At 50.2% G+C, this 22,362-nt stretch overlaps 2 protein-coding genes across 2 annotated transcripts; one reads left to right on the top strand and one right to left on the bottom strand.

The window, feature by feature from the left end:
• The first annotated feature begins 1,401 nt into the window (after positions 1-1,401).
• On the top strand, positions 1,402-5,894 carry LOC119316277 (heptahelical transmembrane protein ADIPOR2-like). The gene is made up of 4 exons (XM_037590583.1): positions 1,402-1,878; positions 1,982-2,071; positions 2,893-2,938; positions 5,063-5,894. The coding sequence occupies exons 1-4, from the start codon at positions 1,589-1,591 to the stop codon at positions 5,729-5,731; spliced, it is 1,095 nt and encodes a 364-aa protein (XP_037446480.1). The 5' UTR covers positions 1,402-1,588; the 3' UTR covers positions 5,732-5,894.
• Positions 5,895-5,939: 45 nt separating this feature from the next.
• On the bottom strand, positions 5,940-12,948 carry LOC119315756. Its single transcript, XM_037590251.1, has 3 exons — positions 12,474-12,948; positions 8,746-8,762; positions 5,940-7,350 (listed from the first exon to the last, which is right to left on the bottom strand). Exons 1-3 carry the CDS (start codon positions 12,946-12,948, stop codon positions 5,962-5,964), a joined length of 1,881 nt encoding a protein of 626 aa, XP_037446148.1. The 3' UTR covers positions 5,940-5,961.
• Positions 12,949-22,362: the final 9,414 nt, after the last annotated feature.

Raw genomic sequence — 22,362 nt, 5'->3', positions numbered from 1 at the left:
ATGCCGACCATCGACTCGCAACTAGGGGTGCTTGTCGAGGGTCCCCAGTTGCATGTCAACCATCGACTCATAACTAGGGGTGTGTGTGTTTGTCGAGGGTCCCAGTTGCTTGTCAACCATCGACTCGTAACTACGGATGTGTGTGTGTGTGCGTGCGTGCGTGTTTGTCGAGAGTCCCCCGTTGCATGTCGAGCATTGACTCACAATTAGGGATGCGTGTGTTTGTCGAGGGTCCCCAGTTGCATGCCGAGCATCGACTCGCAACTAGGGGGTGTGTTTGTCGAGGGTCCCCGGTTGCAAAAATGTTTGTAGTTGTAGAGGTGATTTACTCTTGTAACAATGTTCTAAAGTACCTATTATTATTCAACTCCACCCTCGATATGCGATTGGGGGCCCGACTAATACTCTTCTTAGTTGCAACTTCACCCATGATACGCAACTAGGGTCCATTTTAAAATAACATGTTTCGAATTTGCAAACAATGTTCAAACCATGATTGTTTTAATCCACATATTTTTTTAATACGTGAACATTTTTCTAGTTCTTTTGACCAGTTTTTTATTTTTCCTCTTCTATTGTTTTATTTATTGTTAGACGTCAGTGTACATTTTAAAATTCTCCAGTGAGTATTTTGTAAAAGTTTCACCGTATATACGTTAAAAAACATACATAATACATAGAAAATAAGTTCACTCTATATTAGAAGAAGGTCATCATATACTAAATATTTGTTCAATGTGTATTACAATTATGTTCACCGTACTTTTATAATTTGTTCAGTGTGTATTAAAAACAATGTTCACCGTATATCCAAAAACAATCAGTGTGTTTTTTAATTTTTTAGCATATATTAGAACTGAAAAAATACACCTGAAAGAAAAAAGAAAAAATAGGAAATAAAAGAAACAAAAGGAATAAAAAACACAAATCGTTACTACGTACGATCAGCTACAGGCCGTAGAGTAAGCATGCGTGTGATGGTGTGAGGCAAGCTGGGCCTTGCCCATGCGAGCGTTTCTATGGGCACGCTGGTCACACAAAAAAGAAAAGACAAGGCCTAGACGATACAATACCAAAAAAGAAAAACAACAAACAAACAAAAGGCTATAAACAGGTGATGATTTCAATTTATATGTGACATCGTTATGTCACATCTAGATGAGTTTTAGACAGACCCTATATCCATATCCGTTTCTTTTCCCCTTTATTAAATCTGACGGTCATTAGGCGAGTAGCTGCGCCAAAAGCCCCCGGTAACCTCTGTAGCTTGACAAGCGTGTGCGAGGGAGGAAGAAATCCATGTGGGTGGCTCGCCCGTGCCTACACCCACCAGCAACATGACCGCACCACACCACCCCCGCGCCGCGCGCTCCCCGCCAAGATTCGCCAGGCGGCCTCGTCTCCTCCCATCCCATCCCATCCCATCCCCCTATAGCCTCCCTATAGTCAGTCCGCCTATAACACCACCACCACCACCTCCCGGGCTCCCCCGCACGAACCGCGGACCAGACACAGACAACCCCGACGCAGCCGCGCGCGCGCACGCAGCCGGAGAGAGAGGGAGAGGGAGAGGCACCGGCCCCATCGCATGGGAGCGCGGTCGACGGCGACCGCGGGGGAGGCGGTGGCGAGGCGGGGCGGCCGGAAGAAGGGAGCCATGGCGCCGTCGGTGGGCGGCGTGGAGGCGGCGTCCGCGGCGGCGGCGATGGCGGGCGGCCGGCGCAGCAGGGCCCCGCCGCGGCTGGTGGGCTACGAGGAGCTCCCCGAGTACCTTAAGGACAACGAGTACATCCGCGGCCACTACCGCGTCGAGTGGCCCATCCGCGACGCCCTCCTCAGCGCCTTCTCCTGGCACAACGAGACGCTCAACGTCTGGACGTGCGTCCGCGCCCCCCCTCCGATCCATCGACATGTTCCGCACGAATTGACCAATCGATCGGCCAATCCGTTGATCTGACATGGCGCCGTGTGATTTCCGCAGGCATTTGGGCGGGTTCCTGCTGTTCCTGGCGCTCGCCGTCGCCGGCGGCGGCCCGGAGGCCGCCCACGACGCCGCGCCGGGGATCATGAGGTACGCACCACCTACACTGCAGAACACACGACTTGACTTTCCTTTTCTCTCTGTCCACCGAAATAAGAAAATGATTGTTTCCGTTCGTTCATCAAACTTTAATAATGGTTCGATCGCCTCTGACTCCCACTCCCTTGCACGTGATTAGCGGGCGCTCCCGGCTTTGAAACTTGAAACGGTCTTCCAAGCAAACGCGAATCAACTCACCACCGCAGCTCACACGTCACACGGGAAAAAACCTCGAATTTGTTTCGCGGGCAGTTGGTGGTGTGTTCGGAGAGCGCGCACGTCACACACAACCCCCGCTCACGCCGGACGTGTGCGCGCTCGTTCCATCAACCGAACGCACGCGCGCGCGCGCGCGCAATCACACGTTCGTTCACTACCGACTCTTTCTGCATTGCTGATGCTAAGCTCCAAGTCTCCAACTGGCCGCGAGTACACTTTAATTCCAATGCAAGATTATGCTAGATGCTGCCCGTGTGAGATGTGGCAAGAGCGCACCGTCCTAAGCAGCAATCGCATGCGTGAGAGCCACACCAAACGAACGAGGACATGGCCCGTGCATTATCCGCCTCACACGTCTTATCGTCATGCCGGAGCACTTTGCAAATGCAGTGCTGGCATTGGTCGGTTGGCGCAAATCACAGATTTGTTGGGGTGTTCCAAGTCTGAGACGGTCCTTCCTCTTAGTCTTTGATAATTTGATTGATTGATGTTCCTTTCCCACCAAGGTGCCATGGCAACCTAGTACTGCACTACTGCTACTACTTTGTTCATGAAAAGGCCCTCTAGTTACGTGCCGTTCATTTTTCTCGCAGGTTCGTGGTGGGATCAGCTAATTCGTCGTGGAAGAGCGATCAATCGGTAAGAAACGCATCTTTTTTTTAGCACCAGTACAGACATCTAAGAGATACTAGTACCTTATCTTGTCTCCGGATAATTTTTCCAGCATTGCATATTTTTCTCTCACAACTGTAGTCCCCAAGATTCTGGGACAGATGGTGCTAGATAGCATGATTAGTTAATTCATACGAGTTCTATCAAGGTGACTATGACTAGCCTAATTATTCAGTTAGCACTAGTGTAGTGCCACCAATGATTTAAATACAACTGCACCGAGTGAGTACTATGTAATAATGTCATCATGTAGATCCCCACCACGCAGAAAGAGACATGCATGGACAGCTGTGTATATGAGCTGCCCACATGATCATCGTTTGATCCATGTCCTCACACTATAGTGTAGAGGATGCACTACAATTGGTCAAGCAACTATGCACAGATGCGAACAACAGGTCAAATCAGCTCCCTGTAGATAGCTCTGTAATCATCAACCATGGAATTTAATTTGCTCAGAGAATTGTACTTGCTCCCGTAATACCGCGAGACGTATTTTCACCGGGCGAGTCTCTTTGTTTTACAAGATTATAAAAGCGTGGTAATTAGAAGAAAAAAAGTAGACTTGAGATGCCATAGTAAATCCTACAGAACTACTCCCTCCATCCGAAAATTCTTGTCATCAAAATGGATAAAAGATAGAAAAACAAAAGCATGTCTTTGAAGTTGTCTGATTGTATCATAGGAGAAATATAGGAATATGTCGTAAAAGTTATCCAGTTGCAGCACACGAAAAATGCGCGAAGCCTGCAACATTGCTAAAGGATATTAGATGAATTTCATAGTTGTCACTTACACAAAAACAAAATAAATCCCATAAGAAGGGACCCAATGGAAGTCTCCTCTTGGAATTGCATACGGTTTTTCATTAATAGAAAATAAACAAGTTGTAGAGGTGAAAAAAATAAGAATAGAATCCTAGAAATTACTTTGAAGTAAAATGACCTCACACACTAAAAATTCATTAGGTAGAATGGTCGTAATGTCCTTCCATCCGATGGGGTTGGGATCCTCTGCTGTAACAACAATGCTGTTATGATCACTGTTGCATGGACCTCTACCCCATGTGTGGGTGGTGGTTAGTGATGAGCCCGCAAGATCATGTCCTACATATTTTAATTTATTTTACTTATTCATTTTATTTTGAAAACGGGCAAAAGATCGTGTCCTACATATCCTTCCACTTATCTCTAACCAACCCGGAATCATGAAATGTGGAATTAATCAAAACCAAAGAAGTGTGTGACTCCATTTATCTTGACCAACCATAGTATAGAGAGTTTAAGAAAACTCAAAGGTTGAGGGATTTACCAGAGGAAATTCACTAAATTGCCCTTCCATTTAAGTGTTCTGAAATAGCACTGACGAATAATTCGTGTGGATGATACAAATAAGGTGAGAATATGTACAATGACATTAGAAAAATAAGTATGAATGTAGGAGGTGGAGGTACTACTAGATTAATGATAAGATCGGCTCCATCTTCCGATAGGTTCTTCTGTGCTAAGGACAACTCGTGAGTGGTGAGTCCTTTCCTGATCCCTGTCCTGGTCGACGGCAACCTGACCAACCGACCAGAACCAAGGAGCCATGTGTAGTTGTGCACTTCGAATCTAGTTCACCTTCTGCTGCAACGTAACATGACGTGTAGTCGTCTTGTTCAGAACAGACACGCTGCCTCTGTGTGTTTGCACCAAATCTCGCTTCCTCAATCACATTCACTCTGCATGCAAGAGAAGAAGTAGACGGTTCTTTGGTCACCCTTTTCGAAAAAAAAAGACGGTTCTTTGGTTGCAACATTTTCACGTTTGCTCACCTGCAAGAAGCAGCGTCGCTTTCAGCTACTTCTTCGGTCTGAACTCAAATTGGTTCTGTTGAGCAGACAAGACCAAGTGGCAAAATCTTTCTGGTCATCTTATCGTTGATTTCTGCGTCCGGCGACGAATCTGTCCGGGCCATTTACACTACCCGCAAAGCACTACTCGAAATATTCTCTCGCCAAAATGTGATAGTAGTAGTGTAATTTTAGATGCTAGGCTGAGATTTTTCTGTTCAAATGATTAGCGCGCGCTAACAGTGGCGTTGGTGCAGGGCCTGCCGGGCCATGACGCAGCGGCGGCGGCCCTGGGCGGGCACGGGGTGCCGCGGTGGCCGCGGATGGTGTTCCTCGTGGGCGCCATGGCGTGCCTGGCCATCAGCGCGACGGCGCACCTCCTCGCGTGCCACTCGCGCCGCGCCACCGTCGTCTTCTGGCAGCTGGACTACGCCGGCATCTCGATCATGATCGTCGCCTCCTTCGTCCCGCCCGTGTACTACGCGTTCCTCTGCCACCCGCCCGCGCGCGTCGCCTACCTCTCCGCCATCACCGTCCTCGGCGCGCTCGTCGTGGCCGTGCTGCTCTCGCCGTCGTGCTCCTCGCCGCGGTACCGCCGCCTCCGCGCCACGCTGTTCCTCGCCATGGGGATGTCCGGCGTCATCCCGGCGGTGCACGCGCTCTGGATCAACTGGGGCCACACCGCGTGCTACCTGGCCCTCGGGCTGGAGGTGGCCATGGGGCTCGCCTACGCCGTCGGCGCCTGGTTCTACGTCAGCCGCGTGCCGGAGAAGTGGCGCCCCGGCGTCTTCGACGTCGTCGGCCACAGCCACCAGATCTTCCACGTCTTCGTGCTCGTCGGTGCCATCACGCACTACGTCGCCGTCGCCGTGCTGCTCGACTGGCGGGAGAAGGCGGCCGTCTCGTGCGGCGGCACGGCGTCGTAGGCGGCTTGTTGGAACTTGGAACAAGAAATTGTGACCGGTGTCATTCGAGAATCATTGGACGATTCGAATGTATTAGTAGTGAGCTAGTAGTAGCAATGTGCTTAATTTAGTGGCAGCGTGTGAACTTGTGATTTGACATATGCAAATGCAATACAGTTGATGAGATTGCGCCGCTTTTTAGTGCATACAGCTTCATACATATGGAAGTTTTTGTTTTGCCGCTGTCTTCTTCAGTCGAAAACGGTGAGCTTGTCGTACTCCGGGCCGACGATGGCCTTCTCCATGATGGTCCTCGGGGTGACGATGCCGCCGCCGTCGAGGAACAGCTTGAGCAAGTTCTTGGAGAAGCCGCTGACCAGCGCCACCCCTTGCTGGCCGGACATCACCGGCACGGCCTTGGAGTACGCCAGGTTCCAGAACACTATCTCTGGCACGGCCGAGCCGTAGCCGGCTTCCGAGAACTTCCTCACGATCGCCTCGTAGTCTGTCTCCCACGGATGAGCCGACGCCTGGTCGAACTCCATGTCGCTGAACACCAACACCCGCCGCACCATCCTCTCCGGCGGCAGACCGGCGGCCACGGCCACGTCCAGGATCTTGTCAAACACTGCCTGGAAGTTCGTGTTCATGCCCCACTCCATGGCGCGCACGAAGCTCACCTTCTCGGAGAGGGTGTCGCCGGTGATCAAGTGGATCTCCGGGCGCTCGCTGAAGGTGATCACGCGGCCGCGCCACGGGTCGTCCGTGAGTTCGGACACGAGGAGGCCGAGCGCCACGCAGACGTCCATGGGCAAGCCGGACATGCTGCCCGACACGTCGCACACGGCCACGCAGTTGGTGAGCTTGCCGAGGGCGCGCATGTCGTCGACCATGCGCCGCCACTGCATGTCGGCCACGCCGGTGCCAGCACCGTCGCCGTCCTCGCCGAGGGACTCGATGATCTGGTGAGGGAGCAGCGCGCCCGCAGCGATCCGCTTCTTGCCCGACTTGACATCGGCGAGGTAAGCGTTGAAGCGCTCGGCGTCGTGCTTGAGGAAGACGGCCTGGTAGTTCTTCATGGCCACGGAGGCAACGCGCGTGTACACGACCGATTCCCACGCGCGCGCCGACATGAAAACCTCGGGGAGCTGTAGCGTGCGGCGGAGCGGCACGAGCACCGTCCTACGGAGGCGCTCGCGCGCGCGATAAGCATAATGCCCGTCCAGGAGATCATCGGTCAGCTCCAGCGACGAGCCTCTGGGGAAGAGGCGTCGCGCGACGGCCTCGCAGAGGAGAGTGGAGCGGTCGTACGACGAGCCTAGCGACGGGCACCACTTCGCCGCGAGCGAGAGCTCCCGGACGTCGCCGTTGGCGAGCTTGCGCATGTCCTCCACGAGGAGGCTGGCAAACAGATCGGCCGTGCGGTCGTGCAGGAGCCGATACGTGGGGTCGCAGAAGTACCGCCGAATCGCCGTCGCAGCGGTATCCACCCTCTTGCTCCGGCGCGACACGGCCGCCGCAGCCGATAGCTCCCGGTCGTGCCGCAGCTTTGCCGCGAGACGCTCCTCCGCCGTGCCGACGCGCGCAGCACGGTCCACCTTGGGGCGCGGCCTGCGCTTGCGGAAGTTGCGGGTGCGCCCGAGTGAGTCGCGGCAGCGCCCGAGGCCAAAGGTGCCGCGGCGGTGTAAGACAATAGGCTTTGGGGGGAACCGGCACAACCCTCTAGGGGTGGCCTATCACAAATATATATAATGAGGTGGTATACAACGTTACAATATACACATGTAAATACAGTCTAACACCCTCCCTCAATCTTAGCCACTTTCTAATGAATCTAGAAGGGTAAGATTGCGCCTGCAAGTCTCAAACTGTGGCAAAGGCAATGGCTTGGTGAAGATGTCAGCAAGTTGATCCTTGGAAGAAATAAACTTGATCTGTAGTTGCTTCTGAGAGACACGTTCACGCACAAAGTGATAGTCAACTTCAATGTGTTTCGTTCGGGCATGGAATACCGGATTTGCAGAATGGCATGTAGCACCGATGTTATCACACCAAAGAACAGGAGGCTGTGATTGGGGTATACTTAACTCCTGAAGCAAGGACTGTACCCAGATAATCTCTGATGTGGCATTGGCCACAGCCTTATACTCAGCCTCAGTACTGATACGCGAGACAGTAGCCTGTTTCCGAGCACTCCAGGCAATCAGGTTAGAGCCAAAGAAGACAGCATAACCCCCCGTGGATCGCCTGTCATCCGGATTGCCAGCCCAGTCTGCATCAGAATATGCTGAAAGACAACCAGAGTCAGACGGCCGAATATGCAAACCATGAGCCACCGTGAAACGAATATAGCGCAAAATCCGCTTAACAGCAGACCAATGAGTGTCACGGGGTGACTGCAGATACTGGCAGACTCGGTTAACAACATAGGAAATGTCTGGTCGCGTGATCGTCAAGTACTGGAGCCCACCAACAATACTCCGGTACTCGGTCGCATCAGAAGAAGAAAGAAGCACACCATCAACAGCATTGAGCTTATCAGTGGTAGACATGGGTGTAGTCGTCGGTTTGCACTTAAGCATCCCAGCTCGCTGCAACAAATCCAGAGAGTACTTCTTCTGCGTCATAACAAGGCCAGCGGCACGAGAAGTAACCTCCACACCAAGAAAGTAATGAAGCTTCCCAAGGTCCTTGACCGCAAAATCAGCACCAAGTGAGCGAACAAGCGCAGTAGCAGCCGACTGAGAGGAGCTGACCAAAATGATATCATCTACATAGACCAACAAGTACATAGTAACCTTAGGCCTTTGGAGAAGAAACAATGAGGAGTCAGCAGTTGATGATGCAAAACCATGAGCACGAAGAGCCATTGCAAGACGAGCATGCCAAGCACGAGGAGCCTGCTTCAGACCATAAATTGCCTTGGACAGACGACAGAGATGATCAGGGCGATCCGGATCAGAGAAACCCGGAGGCTGGCGCATGTAAACCTCCTCCGCCAAGACACCATGAAGAAAAGCATTTTGAACATCAAGCTGACGAAGAAACCAACCTCGAGTAACAGCCAGAGAGAGAAGAAGTCTGATGGTAGTAGGCTTGACCACTGGACTGAAGGTGTCTTCATAGTCAAGTCCAAAACGCTGTCAAAAACCACGAGCAACCAGACGAGCCTTATAGCGCTCAATGGACCCATCAGAATGCCTCTTCACTTTGAAAACCCATTTGGAATCAATGACATTTACCCGTGATTGTGGAGGAACAAGAGTCCATGTCTGATTGCGAAGAAGCGCTTGATACTCCTGCTCCATGGCCTCTCTCCAATGAGGAATGTGCATAGCAGCTTGATACGTGCGTGGCTCAGAGGATGGATCTGCGAGAGCAGCAGACATGCACGCCGCTAACCAAGCAACTGTGCCATCGTGACGTTGCTTAGGCTGAAAAATGCCACTCCGACTGCGCGTATGTGGACGTAGAGCAGCAGCAGGAGCCGGCGGAGGCGAAGGTGACGGAGACGTGACGGTCGCCGGAAATGTAGGAATCACCTCAGGCGAGCTCGGGACAGACGACTCCGGGCTGCATGGCGAAGACTGGCCCGACGACAGGGGCTCAGAGGCCATGGGCGAACCGAGGGTGGGCGAGGCCAGCTCCGGTGACACCGGCCCAGACGGCCTTGGCGAGGCGAGAGCAGGCGAGGCCGGCCCTGGTGAGAAGGGCCCAGACACCCTGGGCGAGGCAGGGGCGGGCGAGGCCAGGCCTGGTGATGACTGCCCCGACGCCCTGGGCGAGACGGGGACCGAGGAGGCCGGCCCAGTCGGCGGGGTTGCAGGGCGCGACGATGGCGAAGGCAGCCCAGAAGCCAGAGGCGACCGGGCCAGGACGTCGATCGGCCGTGCATGAGCACGGAAACCGAGGCCATGCAGGGGCGCCATGTGCTCCTCATGCACAACAGAAGGTGCCGAGGATGAAGGCGATGGCGACGAAGAGGAAGATGGCGCTTCCAGAATCTCCAAACGAGCCCCACGACCAGTGCCTGCACCATGGTTAGGCAACAATAGAGGAGAATATGCAACATCATCAAATTGGTCAGAAGCAACAGAGGATGAATGCATGACAGGTGGCTCGATAGTGGACACAGGGAGGTTGGCAAAGGGAAAAACATGCTCATCAAACACAACATCCCGAGAGATGTAGACACGATTAGTGAGAACATGAAGACATTTGTATCCTTTATGAAGAGAGCTATAACCAAGAAAAACACACTTCTTGGAACGAAACTCGAGCTTACGCTTGTTATATGGACGGAGATGGGGCCAGCAAGCACACCCAAACACCTTGAGAAAGGTGTAGTCCGGTTGTTCATTAAGGAGAACTTCAATGGGAGTCTTCATATTCAAAACACGAGTGGGAGTACGATTGATGAGAAAACATGCAGTGGTGAAAGCATCACTCTAAAAATGAAACGGAACAGATGCATGGGCCAAAAGAGTCAGACCAGCTTCAACAATGTGACGATGCTTACGTTCTACTGAACCATTCTGCTGATGTGTATGTGGACATGCTAAACGGTGAGTGATCCCAAGCGACTGAAAGAAGGAGTTGAGGTTGCGATACTCGCCACCCCAGTCCGACTGAACATGAACAATTTTGTGCTTGAGAAGGCGTTCAACATGTTTTTGGAACTGAACAAAAATGTCAAACACATCAGATTTACGTTTGATAAGATAAAGCCAGGTAAAGCGGCTGTAAGCATCAACAAAACTGATATAATAATTATGACCACTAACAGAAGTCTGAGCAGGACCCCATACATCTGAAAACACAAGTTCTAAAGGATGTTTCACCTCACGACTGGACTCCGAAAAAGGAAGTTGATGACTCTTCCCCTGCTGACAAGCATCACACACTGCTACATCTTTATTACTAGACACACTAGGAAGCTCATGACGACGCAAAACATGCCGGACAATAGGTGTGGCCGGGTGACCAAGACGAGCATGCCACTGTGACGGAGATACCCGAACTTCACTGAAGACGCGAGCGACGCCAGGATGCTCCAGACGATAGAGACCTTGGCAGAGCCGCCCACTAAGAAGAATGTCCCTCGTGCCCCGATCCTTAATAAAAAGATCAAAAGGATGAAATTCACAAAGCACATTATTATCACGAGTGAGTTTAGGAACTGAAAGAAGATTACGTGTCACAGATGGAACTCGAAGAACATTGCGAAGTTGAAGACTCCTATTGGCATGTCTAGTGAGAAGTGATGCTTGACCAATATGAGAGATGTGCATACCTGCTCCATTGGCGGTGTGGATCTTGTCGGAGCCATGGTAGGGTTCACGAGTGTGAAGCTTCCCCATCTCACTGGTCAGGTGCTCTGTCGCCCCAGAGTCCATGTACCAGTGGGGATCAATGGAGTAGGACTGAGTGTGTCCCTGTGGCTTCTGCGGCGGCGGACGATCAGCCATGGCGACCTGACGAGAAAAGTTGCGTGTATCCTTCCCGTCATTGCCAAGACCAAGAAAACCCTGCTGGAAGCGCTTGTGACACTTCGAGGCCCAGTGCCCATCGCGACCACAAAGCTGGCACACACGTGGACCGCCAGCCCCTGGTAGCGTCGCAGTAGGAGGAGGGGCCGAGGCGGGTGGTGGTGACTGCCCCGAAGGAGCCCTGGATGAAGCAGAGGAGCGACCACCCTTGGTGGCGGCGTTTGCCGAGAGGGCGCCGTTGCCCCTGGATCGGCGCGTCTCGACTCGTTGCTCAGTAAGCAGGAGGCGTGAAAAGACCTCGTGTGCTGGCATGGGCGTGGAGTTGCCCCTCTCATTGATGATCTCGACTAGGGCGTCATACTCCTCATCAAGACCATTGACGATAAACGAGTTGAACTCGGAGTCGGTGAGGGGCTGTCCAATGGAGGCCAGCGTGTCGGCGAGACTCTTGACTTTGTTGTAGAAATCAGTGGCGGTGGAGTCAAGCTTCTGACACTCCCCAAGTTGGCGACGGAGCCCAGATACACGAGCCTGCGACTGTGCCGCAAACGAGCGCTCAAGAATAGTCCATGCCTCGTGGGACGTCTTGGCAAAGACAACAAGCCCAGCAACGGCCGGAGAGAGCGACCCCTGGATGGAGGAGAGGTTCGCCTGATCCTGCCCTGTCCAGACACGGTGAGCCGGATTATAGACCGGACCATGCACGCTGTCAACCAGCGCAGGAGGGCAAGGGAGAGAGCCGTCGACATAGCCAAGCAGGTAGTGACTCCCAAGAAGCGGAAGAACCTGCGCGCGCCAGAAGATGTAATTGTCCGACGACAACTTGATGGTGATGAGATGGCCGAAGTGAAACGGCGGCGGCGGCTGCGATCCCATCGAGGAGACTGGCTGAGGTGAGAACACCGTGGAGACAGTCGGAGGGGCAGCCGGCGCGGTGACAGAGGGCGCGATGGCCGCGGTTGACGCCGCGAAGCCTGCCAGCGCGACGTCCTCCGCCACCAGCGGCGCAGTGGCCGAGGGCGCGACAGCCGCGGTTGACGGGGCGGCGGACGTCATAGCAGTCGGGCGACGGCGGCGGCGGGCGCGGCGGCGGTGGCGGCGGCGGCGGGTTAGGGTTTTTAGGCGGAAGCGGATGTAACCTAGCGTGATACCATGTAAGACAATAGGCTTTGGGGGGAACCGGCACAACCCTCTAGGGGTGGCCTATCACAAATATATATAATGAGGTGGTATACAACGTTACAATATACACATGTAAATACAGTCTAACAGGCGGCCGGTGGCAAGGAGGGCCGTCCTCCTTTCTGCTTTGTTGGAGACGCCGCCGCGCACGATCCGGTGGAGCAGCTCGGGGAGATCCTTGAGGTAGCCGAAGGTGGCGACGGAGGCGGCGTTGCGCGCGAGCGTGGCGGGGTGGCGGGCGTGGAGCCAGAGCGCGGCGACGTAGAAACTTTCGCGGTCGGACTTGCCGGAGCCCCGCATGCCGCGGAGGTTGGCGACCAGGCGGAGCGCGGTGGACGGGTCGGCGGCCCACGCGGCGGCGAGGAGCCTGGCCACGGTGGCGGCCGGCGTGGCGGGCAACACGCGGAAGAAGAAGTCGAGGCAGGGGTCCCCTGAGGACGGGAACGTCGGCGACCGTTTCTTCGTGCGCGTCTTCCCCGCTGGCCCCAGCGCGCCACTCTCCTTCTTCACGTTGCAATGTTTCGGGTATGAGAACGCCTCGTCGGTCGGCGCCGCTACCGTGATCATCGCGGCATGGCGAGCCTCCGGCGGGCCGAGTAGTCTGTAGTCCACCATCAAGGCCAGGACAGTTTGAACCGGAAAGGGTGCAGGCTCGGAAATATATGGTGTGAGGTTTCGTGGCAGGCAAGGAGACTGCCATCGTGCCCGTCCATGGCCACGGCGGCCCAGCTGCCGATTTTGACGACGAAGGCGAGGACTCCTTGGAGATCGTCAGTTCTATCCTTTGGACCAAGGCGAGGAATCCATACTCTGTTCTGTTGCGTTGTGTGGATCAAGGAAATGATTTTTTTTCAAAAGGACCCCTTGCCGAACGCTATTGCTAAAAAGGACTATATGCAGATAAAAATATCAAAAAGGACCCCCTCACTAGTGGCGGCAGGCGTGGCAGGCGACACGTGGCACCTGCCGCCACGCCAGGAGGCGGCGGGCCCTGCCGCCACCGCAGGAGGCGGCCGCGCGAGGCACAACGGTTCTCGCACAGTGGAGCAGCTGGGACGGAACGGGCCAGGAGTGGTGGGCCCGGTCGCCACTAGGTGAGGCGGCCACTGTCGCCGCTGTCGCTCTCGGGCCGACAGGCCGTGCTGCTCGCGGGCCCAACGTGTGGGCCACGCCGCCGCTGCAGCAGGCGGCATCCCTGTTGCTGCACACGTGACAACGCTGATTCCCGTGGTGACGACGCAGATTTTCACGGGCGCTGATTCCACGGTTCCTTGTTTTGCTTTGTGCCACAAGTTTCGATGATCTGGAATCAGATTCCCGCGTAAACTTTGTAGTACTGATTGCTACGTAGACGACACTGATTAAAGCGGTGCGTGATTCTCGCTTCCGTCTATTGCTCCAGCCAAAGCGACAGCACTCAGGCGTGCTGATTTCAACGCGTGTTTTCCTGCCGCACACTCGAGAGCGTTGTTGTTGCTGTGTGTGATGAGACACCGCAATGCTGGAATCCGATGCCGCGGTAGGTGAGTTCTGGCTCGTTTTGCCGACAATACAGTGGTCCTCTTCTTTTTAAACGTACATCCGCGGCTCCGTGTGCATACACTCTCTCTCGCATATCTCTGGTTGCCTTCTCTGCCTCTCTGCTCTCTCTAAGTGTAGAAGAATACACAAGCCAAAGAAAAACTTGGTAGCCACTTTCACTCGTGATTTTGGCCGATTTAGAATTGGATATCGAAGATGATGAAGTTGAAGAAAAGATAGATTATGGTAAGATCTATCCATTTTTCTTGGTTTCGTTCGCATGCATGATGTTTTCGTTCTGTTTGATTAGTTCCTAAGTCTGTATTCTCTGTTGTTTTAGGCATAATTTTAGCACTTGGAGGAGTCATCTGGAGTCATTTAGAGCTTGAGGAGTAGGATTTGCGTAGCGAAGTGAACTACGAAGTTGAAGATCAAGGTATGAGCTTTGCAATGCATGGAATTTTTTGTGCATGCATGATGTTAATTAGTTAGTCTTTTAGCTCGTCATTAGCTATGCGATATTAGTGCTTAGAGGTTAGAAATAATTTCAGACGACAAATACAACATTTATAATATTTTTTTAGAAGAGTAGGTTGAAGATGTTGTATCTATGTTAGGTGCGTCCATTAGTATTGACATGCGAGAAATCTTAATACGGTAATTAAGAAAAAAAACTTGTGCTGTAATTGTTCATTGCATGTGGTATGTTATTTCATGTGGTATGTTTATTAATAAGTCTATAGTTAGGAAGCCGTAGGTCTACTTTGTTATGTCGCAATAATCTATTTTTTTATATGTTAAGATTATGTGCTAATGTACTTGATGATGTATGTAATTAGGTTAAATAATTCATCTTAGTAGCAAACAAGGAGGAGATGACGTGATTGAAGAAATTGTGTTTCCATCTTCGCCGTTCCTTTTGAGGTGATGACCACATACATGCAAGTGCTATTATCATACTTTTGATAGCAGAAAGAAAAATCCGTGTGTAATATTGATGTTCATGTGATAATAGGTTGGCTTCGTTCATATAGTACTGGTGACGGAAATTTATTCAAATTATTTGGACTCTTAATTGCATTCGCAAGCACATCCATATTGGAACTAAGGTATAAAATGACACCGTAACTTTGTTAATATTTTTTATATTAATGTACTGTTGTGAATAATGTGCATGCCGCTGCAAATATTATTATTTGTAAATAAATGATTGCTATCGTATGATATGCAAAATTTATATAAAGCCGGAAGAAATTAAATGTTTTACTCATATGATATTAAAATGTTATTATCATACTATTATGTTTAGTGGTTGTCTGTCATAACCTATTGTAAGAAAATTAGTTTTTACTAATAGTCGTTTTTACTCTTGTAGACGAGTTTGAGAAAAAATAGATCTTTAAATACCCACTAACCAAACAACCCCTTAAAGTCTAAGCAAATGATTCTAGAAACAAACAGAATATTTGTAACGAAAATACGGTTATTATTTTAGTCGTATGATATGTAAATGTTGTCATCTTTACTAAATGTTCAGTTGCTAATTATTTGAAATGTAAACATGTATGGTGGTTAGGTACTATGGAAAATTTAGTAGTGTACTATGGAAACGTCTTACGCGACGGTCCTTTCGGGGTGGATGTGTCCTTGTGCGAGTCGACTACAGTTGTAGTGAGAGACATGGTCAACGTGGGTTACACAGCAGTTAGAAGGTGCATCCGAGCGGTGTTTGGCCCAGGGATGCAGGAAAAAAAATGACAATGGAGGCCTTCGTCGTTGACAGAGGAAATGATGGGACGGTTGCCCGTTGGGGTTTGCGGCCTGCCACAGGTGATTGGTCATGGGGGTCGTACATGAGGTTTGCAAGCAATCCCTATCACAGCCCTAATTGAAGAAACTTGGAACCGGACCCTGTCATACTTTGCAGACAGGGTCACCGTCGCCAAAGCACAAGTTGAATTGAACAAGCCATGGTCCAAGAAGATGCAAAGACATCTGGACGAGAAGGCAAAGAAGTCCCAAAGTCATGGTTGCAGGAAAGTGGACGCACTTAGGAATAAGTGGGAGGTCAATGTGCGAGCTAAGTACGTTAAGGGTCACCACAGAGGATCAAAAAAGCAAGCTGTCACCCTTGGCTCAACCTCCTGTGAGTGCACTTGTAACAAGCCCAAGCTTGAGGGCTACCCTTGCAGTCATGTGCTCCGGGCGGCTGCTAATCAAAAAAATCAGCGTTGAGCCATACATATCGCCATACTTCAACATGTACAATGTGTACAACACTTGGAACGGTGAGTTCTGGGCTTGGGGCATTGATATGAACTACAAAATGTTGTGGCCAGATGGGCCGAAATGGGTTCTGAACGCCGACTTGATGAGAACCGCAAAGGGACGACGTCAGTCTAGGCGTCATCGCAATGACATGGACGATAGCCAGATGGGAGAACCAAGGCGATGCCGCGTTTGCAGGTGTCCTGGACATTCACGCAGAGAATGCCCGTATCGAGCCACCAACAACGCATGATGTTGATATATATGTACTCGCTATGTCTATTTATATTTCTACTTGTTATGTGTACTTATATTAAATTTAAATTGAATCTCTTTGTATTATTGTACTCGTGATGTTAACTTTAGATAATTAATGTAAATCGTATCTCTTTGTATTTTTTAAGTTAATTTTGATTTGCATTTGTATTTGCGTCTTCCTTGTGATTTATATTTGTATGTTTGTGTGGAGATTATGGGTGAAGTGCCAGTGCTTTTGCAGGGGCCCAATGACGCTGGCCACCGTTGCCACCTATTTTTGAACCCAAATGCTAAGCATAATTATCGGCCTTTCAGACTTCGAACCATAAAGAAAACATGGTCAATACACAATGCTTTCCTTGCTCACCTTGACGCTTATGGAGTACAAGATTTTGCTAGGCTCACATCATGCGACGACCAAGTACGTTCGGACCCATCCCTTTTGACATCCCTCGTTGACCGGTGGAGACCTGAAACCCACACCTTTCACTTTTGTTTTGGGGAGCTTGCACCTACACTGAAAGATGTTTCTATGATCACTGCTCTACCAATTAGAGGCGAGCCGTTAGTCTCTCCACGAGTGTATCCATCTTGGGCACTAGATATAGAAGCCCATCTTGGGATGGAAATACCAGAATCACAATGTTCTGGTGGCCCTCGGGGCATCCCACTCATCTGGCTTCATGATAACTTTCGTATTTTATCTAGCTTCGCCAATGAGGAGACGAGAAAAAGACATCTATTTGCATATTTGTTGTGGCTCCTCGGGACTCTGTTTCCAAATTCACATGGGGACGTTGTTGTCCCTGGTCTCATCTACATTGTAGAGAATATGGTAGATGAACCTTTACCTGAGCAGCCAAAATACAGCTTCGGTTCTGCCATGCTATCTCATACATACAGAGGCTTGTGTGATGCCATGCAAAAAATCTCTTTCGCACAAAAAACTCCATTACTTTGTGTCGCATATGAGTTTCTACAGTTGTGGTCCTGGGAATACCTCCCTGTAGGACGACCTCATATAGTACAACCCGTACACCCATACGACTTTAGCGAGTGTGGCAGCGCAACTATGGCCACCAGGTGGACAAAGGCACGAAAACGTTGGTCTCCAGATATTGCGAAAAATTGTTACCCTATGTACCACCAGCAGTTTGAGATACTTGATGAGGCAGAAGTCACATGGAACCCGTGGACTCAGGACCAGCTACAAATGGTCTTTGATGCTCGACACTTCACACCAGGCATGTTGAGCGGTAGTGCATTCTGGCTGACTCGCTGCAACTTATTGTTCCTGTGGTGTGTTGAGCCTTACAACCCAGAGCGTGTAATGAGACAGTTCGATCTCTATCAAGAAATTCCACCACCTTTTCCCAGACGTATCAACGAGGAAACCCATAAGTAAGATGTGACATCCCTAAATAGTTAGTGTCATTTTTAATTTACTAAACTCACACTTTGTTACATAATTTGCAGGCTAACCAATATGGGCAGGGGTTGGAGTTTATACGATTGGAGGGAACAGAACATTCATTGGATACACAAGTGGGAAAATGAAGCGCTAGCAGATATAGTGCATCAACATAGGTATATTTTATTTACATTATTTTATTTACATTATTTTTTACAATGATCATACGATGCGTGAAGATGCTTTGCTTTCATCACAACGGTTTATGTAATTATTTAATTTTGCAGACTGTACGATGGAAGTACAGATCAAGCATACAAGTAGTGGTACTGCATGAACACACGTGCTAGCCTGGCCAGTCAGCCAACTACTGTACCAACACATCTCACACAGGAGGAGCAGGCGCAGAGACATATTGAGCTGCATGCAGCTTACTATCGTGACCAGATGGTAATCACTTGTAACTTTTTTAGGTCCATCATTTCATAATCATTTGAACTAAATAACATCCAAATATTGTTCAGCTTGAACATTGCAACGAATTAGGGCAGATGGCTACGGATAGCATGCCGGTCCAGGGCCCAGCTCGCAAGTCATTCCAGAAAAGTTTTCAACAATAGGTTGCAACAAAGTTCAGATGCGGTAGAGGCAACGACGTTGTCACTGGAGCGTACAACTTGCCGATAGCGAGGTCAGCCAGACCGAGTGCGGCGCCGTCGTCTAGACCGAGCGAGGCGCGTATGAGCCATGGGCAGTGGGGGGAGAGTCAGAGTACTAGAACGACATTGCCACGACATGACTCATCTCTGCCACTGCATCGCTCTTCTTCGGTGCAACTTCGTCAGGGGCTGACATCTCAGGACCATGGCACGGGCTTGGATTCGATGCCCGAGCAGACTCTTTCCTCTAACCCATATGCGTACACAGGATATGATGCATACACCCAAGGTGAGGGATCTCAGTCGTATCTCTCCACGCGAGGGATCTCCATGCCCGAGGAGACTCGTGTACCAGATTTAAACCAGCACCACGTACCATGGCCAGACAGTACAGGCGAGGGATCTGATCAGGTAGTCATGTTTACATTTTAATGCATTTACAATGATATCATATATTATCCTCTAACAGTTTGTTTACAATGTTTCTATGTGCAGGACATACCTGATGTTAATTGGGGCGATGAGAACACCCAACGTGGCGTCAACACAGGCCTCCGGGGAGCATCACATGATCATGGCAACACCGTTACATCATTAGTTACAGAGTTCTTCGGAGGGGACGTTATTGGGCCATCTTTTATCCCCACAGAGTCACAACCATACACCTACAATTAGGCTTCAGGTTCGCAACAAGGATTCGCGACTCCACCACCTACGCAGGACTCGCAGACACATGAAGCCAAATTGGAGTACGGCCGCGGTCTTCATGTAACTCGGCCACCTAATCGCTTGTCGCCTTCCGGTTGTAAGGAAAGGCCAGGTGGTCGTCGTAAAGTAGGGTGATTCATCTATCCACGTGCACGACCCATTGTATCTACATATGTCTGTATCAGACTTTTCGATTTGAACATCTATGTATGCTGAAATAAAAATGCACCAGTCAGGAACAATTTTTCCCGCCTATATCTCCCGCCATACTATCCCGCTCCACTCTTCGGCTTATGTTAGGCCGAAATGATTTTTTTAAATTTTGGCCGATGAATACTGTGCAACCATTGCCCATCTTAGACATTGAAAAAATATATTTTCACGCAACCCTTTCCCCTCAATATTTTCCCGCCAACGCTTTTCCTCCATATGTTCCCACCACCCGTTTCCCGCCAACCCCTTCCCGCCATATCTTCCTGCCATGCATTTCCCGCCAACCCCTTCCCGCCATATGTTCCCGCCAACCCTTTCCCGCCATACTGCAGTCATTCTTTCCCGCCATTTTCTCCTCTCTACCTATAAAACCCCCTTCAGACGGAGGTGGATAAGCATTCGAGTGTAGTGTAGTCGAGATGTCCCATTATCCTTTCGATCGTAGTTTTCACCCTGGGATGAGCAGCACTCTTCTGAGGCTAGCTACCGATTTCAAGTTGGACAATAGGATAGTTCCATGGGACGAACTCACTGGTGGTGACACCATAATGAATGAGTTGGCTCACCAATTATGTAGGTCTGGGTGGCCTGAAAGGACCTATGAGGAGGTGCATAAAGAACTTCTTAGGTTGAATGCAAGGTGGAAGAAGGTAGTGGAGCCGAAGAGTGAAACTTTTAGAAGGACTGCAGAAAAGCATCCATTTTTATGGACTGAGGAGAGCAAGGACAAAGATGATATCTTCATGCCGCCGCTTCTGGGTTCTGCATCGTCAAAGGGCAAGAGTTCTGCATTGTCTAAGGTCAAGAGTACTGCATCCTCGAAGGGCAAGATTTCTGCATCGTCCAAGGGTAAGAGTTCTGCATCCTCGAAGGGCAAGAGTTCTGCATCGACAGAGGATGACGATGATGCCTTCATGTAGTTTTTAAGTTGTATTCCAGTTCTACCGTTTAATTCAGATGTACTTGCATTATTAGTTTGTACTCTCTTTTTGTAGGGCATTATGTTCTATCTTAATTTCATTCCGTAGTTGTTGCATGATGTTCGATATTAGTGGAGGGCAAGAAAATGCCACTACTTTATTCTAAAACTATTTTTTTCCATTACGACAAGGTACAACTGAAAATAAGATACATCAGAGAATTGAAATAAAGCTACATTTAACTACTGAAATAAAGCTACATTAAACTGCAGAAATAAAGATACAAATGATTGCAAAATTTAAAATACTACCACATGAATCTACTGAGTCCAGTGTGGATATTTTCCTTTTCCATCGTCAGCTTCTTCTGCTGCCTTGGCCTCACGAGCCCTTTCTTTCTTTCTCTGCCTCTCCGCCTCACGAGCCTCCTTTCGCTGTCGTTCCTGCTCCTCCATGCGACGAGCCTCTTCCCTGTTTTTCTTTCCTAAATCCTGAAAAAACGGTGTTGCTCCGCATAATATTCTTTTAACTCTCTCTTGCTCTGCTTTCTCCTCGGCTTCCGTCTTCTCGCGTCGCTCTTCCGCATAGAAACTATTCCACGCACGGCGACTTCTTTCACGAATCTCAGTCACTGCCCAAGCCGGCGTCTCCATGTCAATCCAACGATAGTACATGCACAGAGGCGGAGGAGACTACAACAATCACTACAAAAAATACACTTCCATGATGATACGTGTTTGTCACAGTAGGTCGCGTTTTCTGTCATGCATGTACATCCATGACAAATTTATGACAGAATCAAGATAGTCATACCTGTGCGGTCGTAGAAGTGTTCCATGACATTGCCAAAGTTATCATCACGGAAGTGTCCACTTCCATGACGATAAATCACGCGTCACAGAAGTGCTTTCGTCAAGGGTGACCAACACGTGGCATCCACCGTAACGGAACGTCGTTAAGCTATCGGGTCGGATTTTGGATCCGATAACCCGTTAACAGCCACGACCAATGCCGATTTTCCACGTGTAAAATTCTCATTGGCTCACGGATCCACGCGTCAGCTCCGCGTTGGCACATGTGTCACTCCTCCAACGGTCGAGATGGGCCTATGATATGTTGACACGTGGACCAGCCCAAAAGTGGCCCGCAAAGAGTAAATGGGCAGGCCCAACCGAAGGCCCATAAAATTTAGCGGACCATAATGGGCCGACCTAGCTAAAGGCCCACAAAATTTAGCGGACCATAATGGGCCGGCCCAGCTAAAGGCCCACATGATTTTGCAGACCATAATGGGCCGGCCCAGCTAAAGGCCCACAAGATTTTGTGGACCACAATGGGCCGACCCAGCTAAAGGCCCACTAGATTCTGCCGACCATAATGGGCCGGCCCAGCTAAAGGCCCAACATTCTCTGTCAAATTGGCCCGTCAATGGCCTGTCCTAAACTTGTCATCAACATGGCCCATGGTCACTTCTGGCCCGTTAACAGTCCGCTAAGTAATTGGGCCGAATTACGGCCCGGTGTATTTCCGGCCTGTTAAAGGTCCGACTTCATTTTGGCCCATTTACAGGCCATCAAAACTTTCGGCCCATAAATGATCGTGAAGGATTTGGGTCATATTCGGCCATGTTGACATTCGGCCTGTTAGAGGCCCACTATAGCTTTGGGTCACTTTCGGCCTATTGTCATTTTCGGCCTGTTAATGCCGGACGTAAACCATGGGCCATATGTGGCCCAACGTCATATCGGGCCCATTAACGGCCCATATAAAAATGACGATAATCTAGCCCGACCGAAGTTCCGGCCTGTTAAAGGCCCGTGTATTAGGTCGGCGCATTTACGGCCCGCCCGAATTTCGGCCTGTTAAAGTCCAGTGCGTTATTTGGCACAATCAGGGCCCAATCTCACTTTCGGTCTATTAAAGGCCCATGTATTTTATGGGCTCGAGATATTTACACCTGTAAACGGCCTATTTTTACTGAGGGCCCAAATTATGTTTAGGCCTGTTAAAGGCCCACTATGGG

Source organism: Triticum dicoccoides, chromosome 6A (assembly GCF_002162155.2).
Source record: "Triticum dicoccoides isolate Atlit2015 ecotype Zavitan chromosome 6A, WEW_v2.0, whole genome shotgun sequence".
Taxonomy (NCBI): Eukaryota; Viridiplantae; Streptophyta; class Magnoliopsida; order Poales; family Poaceae; genus Triticum; species Triticum dicoccoides.
The sequence above is the reverse complement of the archived record's forward strand: the minus strand, read 5'-3'. Positions and strand labels throughout refer to the sequence as shown.

Coding starts and splice junctions, on each gene's coding strand:
- LOC119316277 (XM_037590583.1), top strand. CDS start 1,589: ATGGGAGCGCGGTCGACGGCGACCGCGGGGGAGGCGGTGGCGAGGCGG. Junction 2,072..2,892: donor GCCGCGCCGGGGATCATGAG/GTACGCACCACC, acceptor TTTTTCTCGCAG/GTTCGTGGTGGGATCAGCTA. Junction 2,939..5,062: donor CGTGGAAGAGCGATCAATCG/GTAAGAAACGCA, acceptor GCGTTGGTGCAG/GGCCTGCCGGGCCATGACGC.
- LOC119315756 (XM_037590251.1), bottom strand. CDS start 12,948: ATGATCACGGTAGCGGCGCCGACCGACGAGGCGTTCTCATACCCGAAA.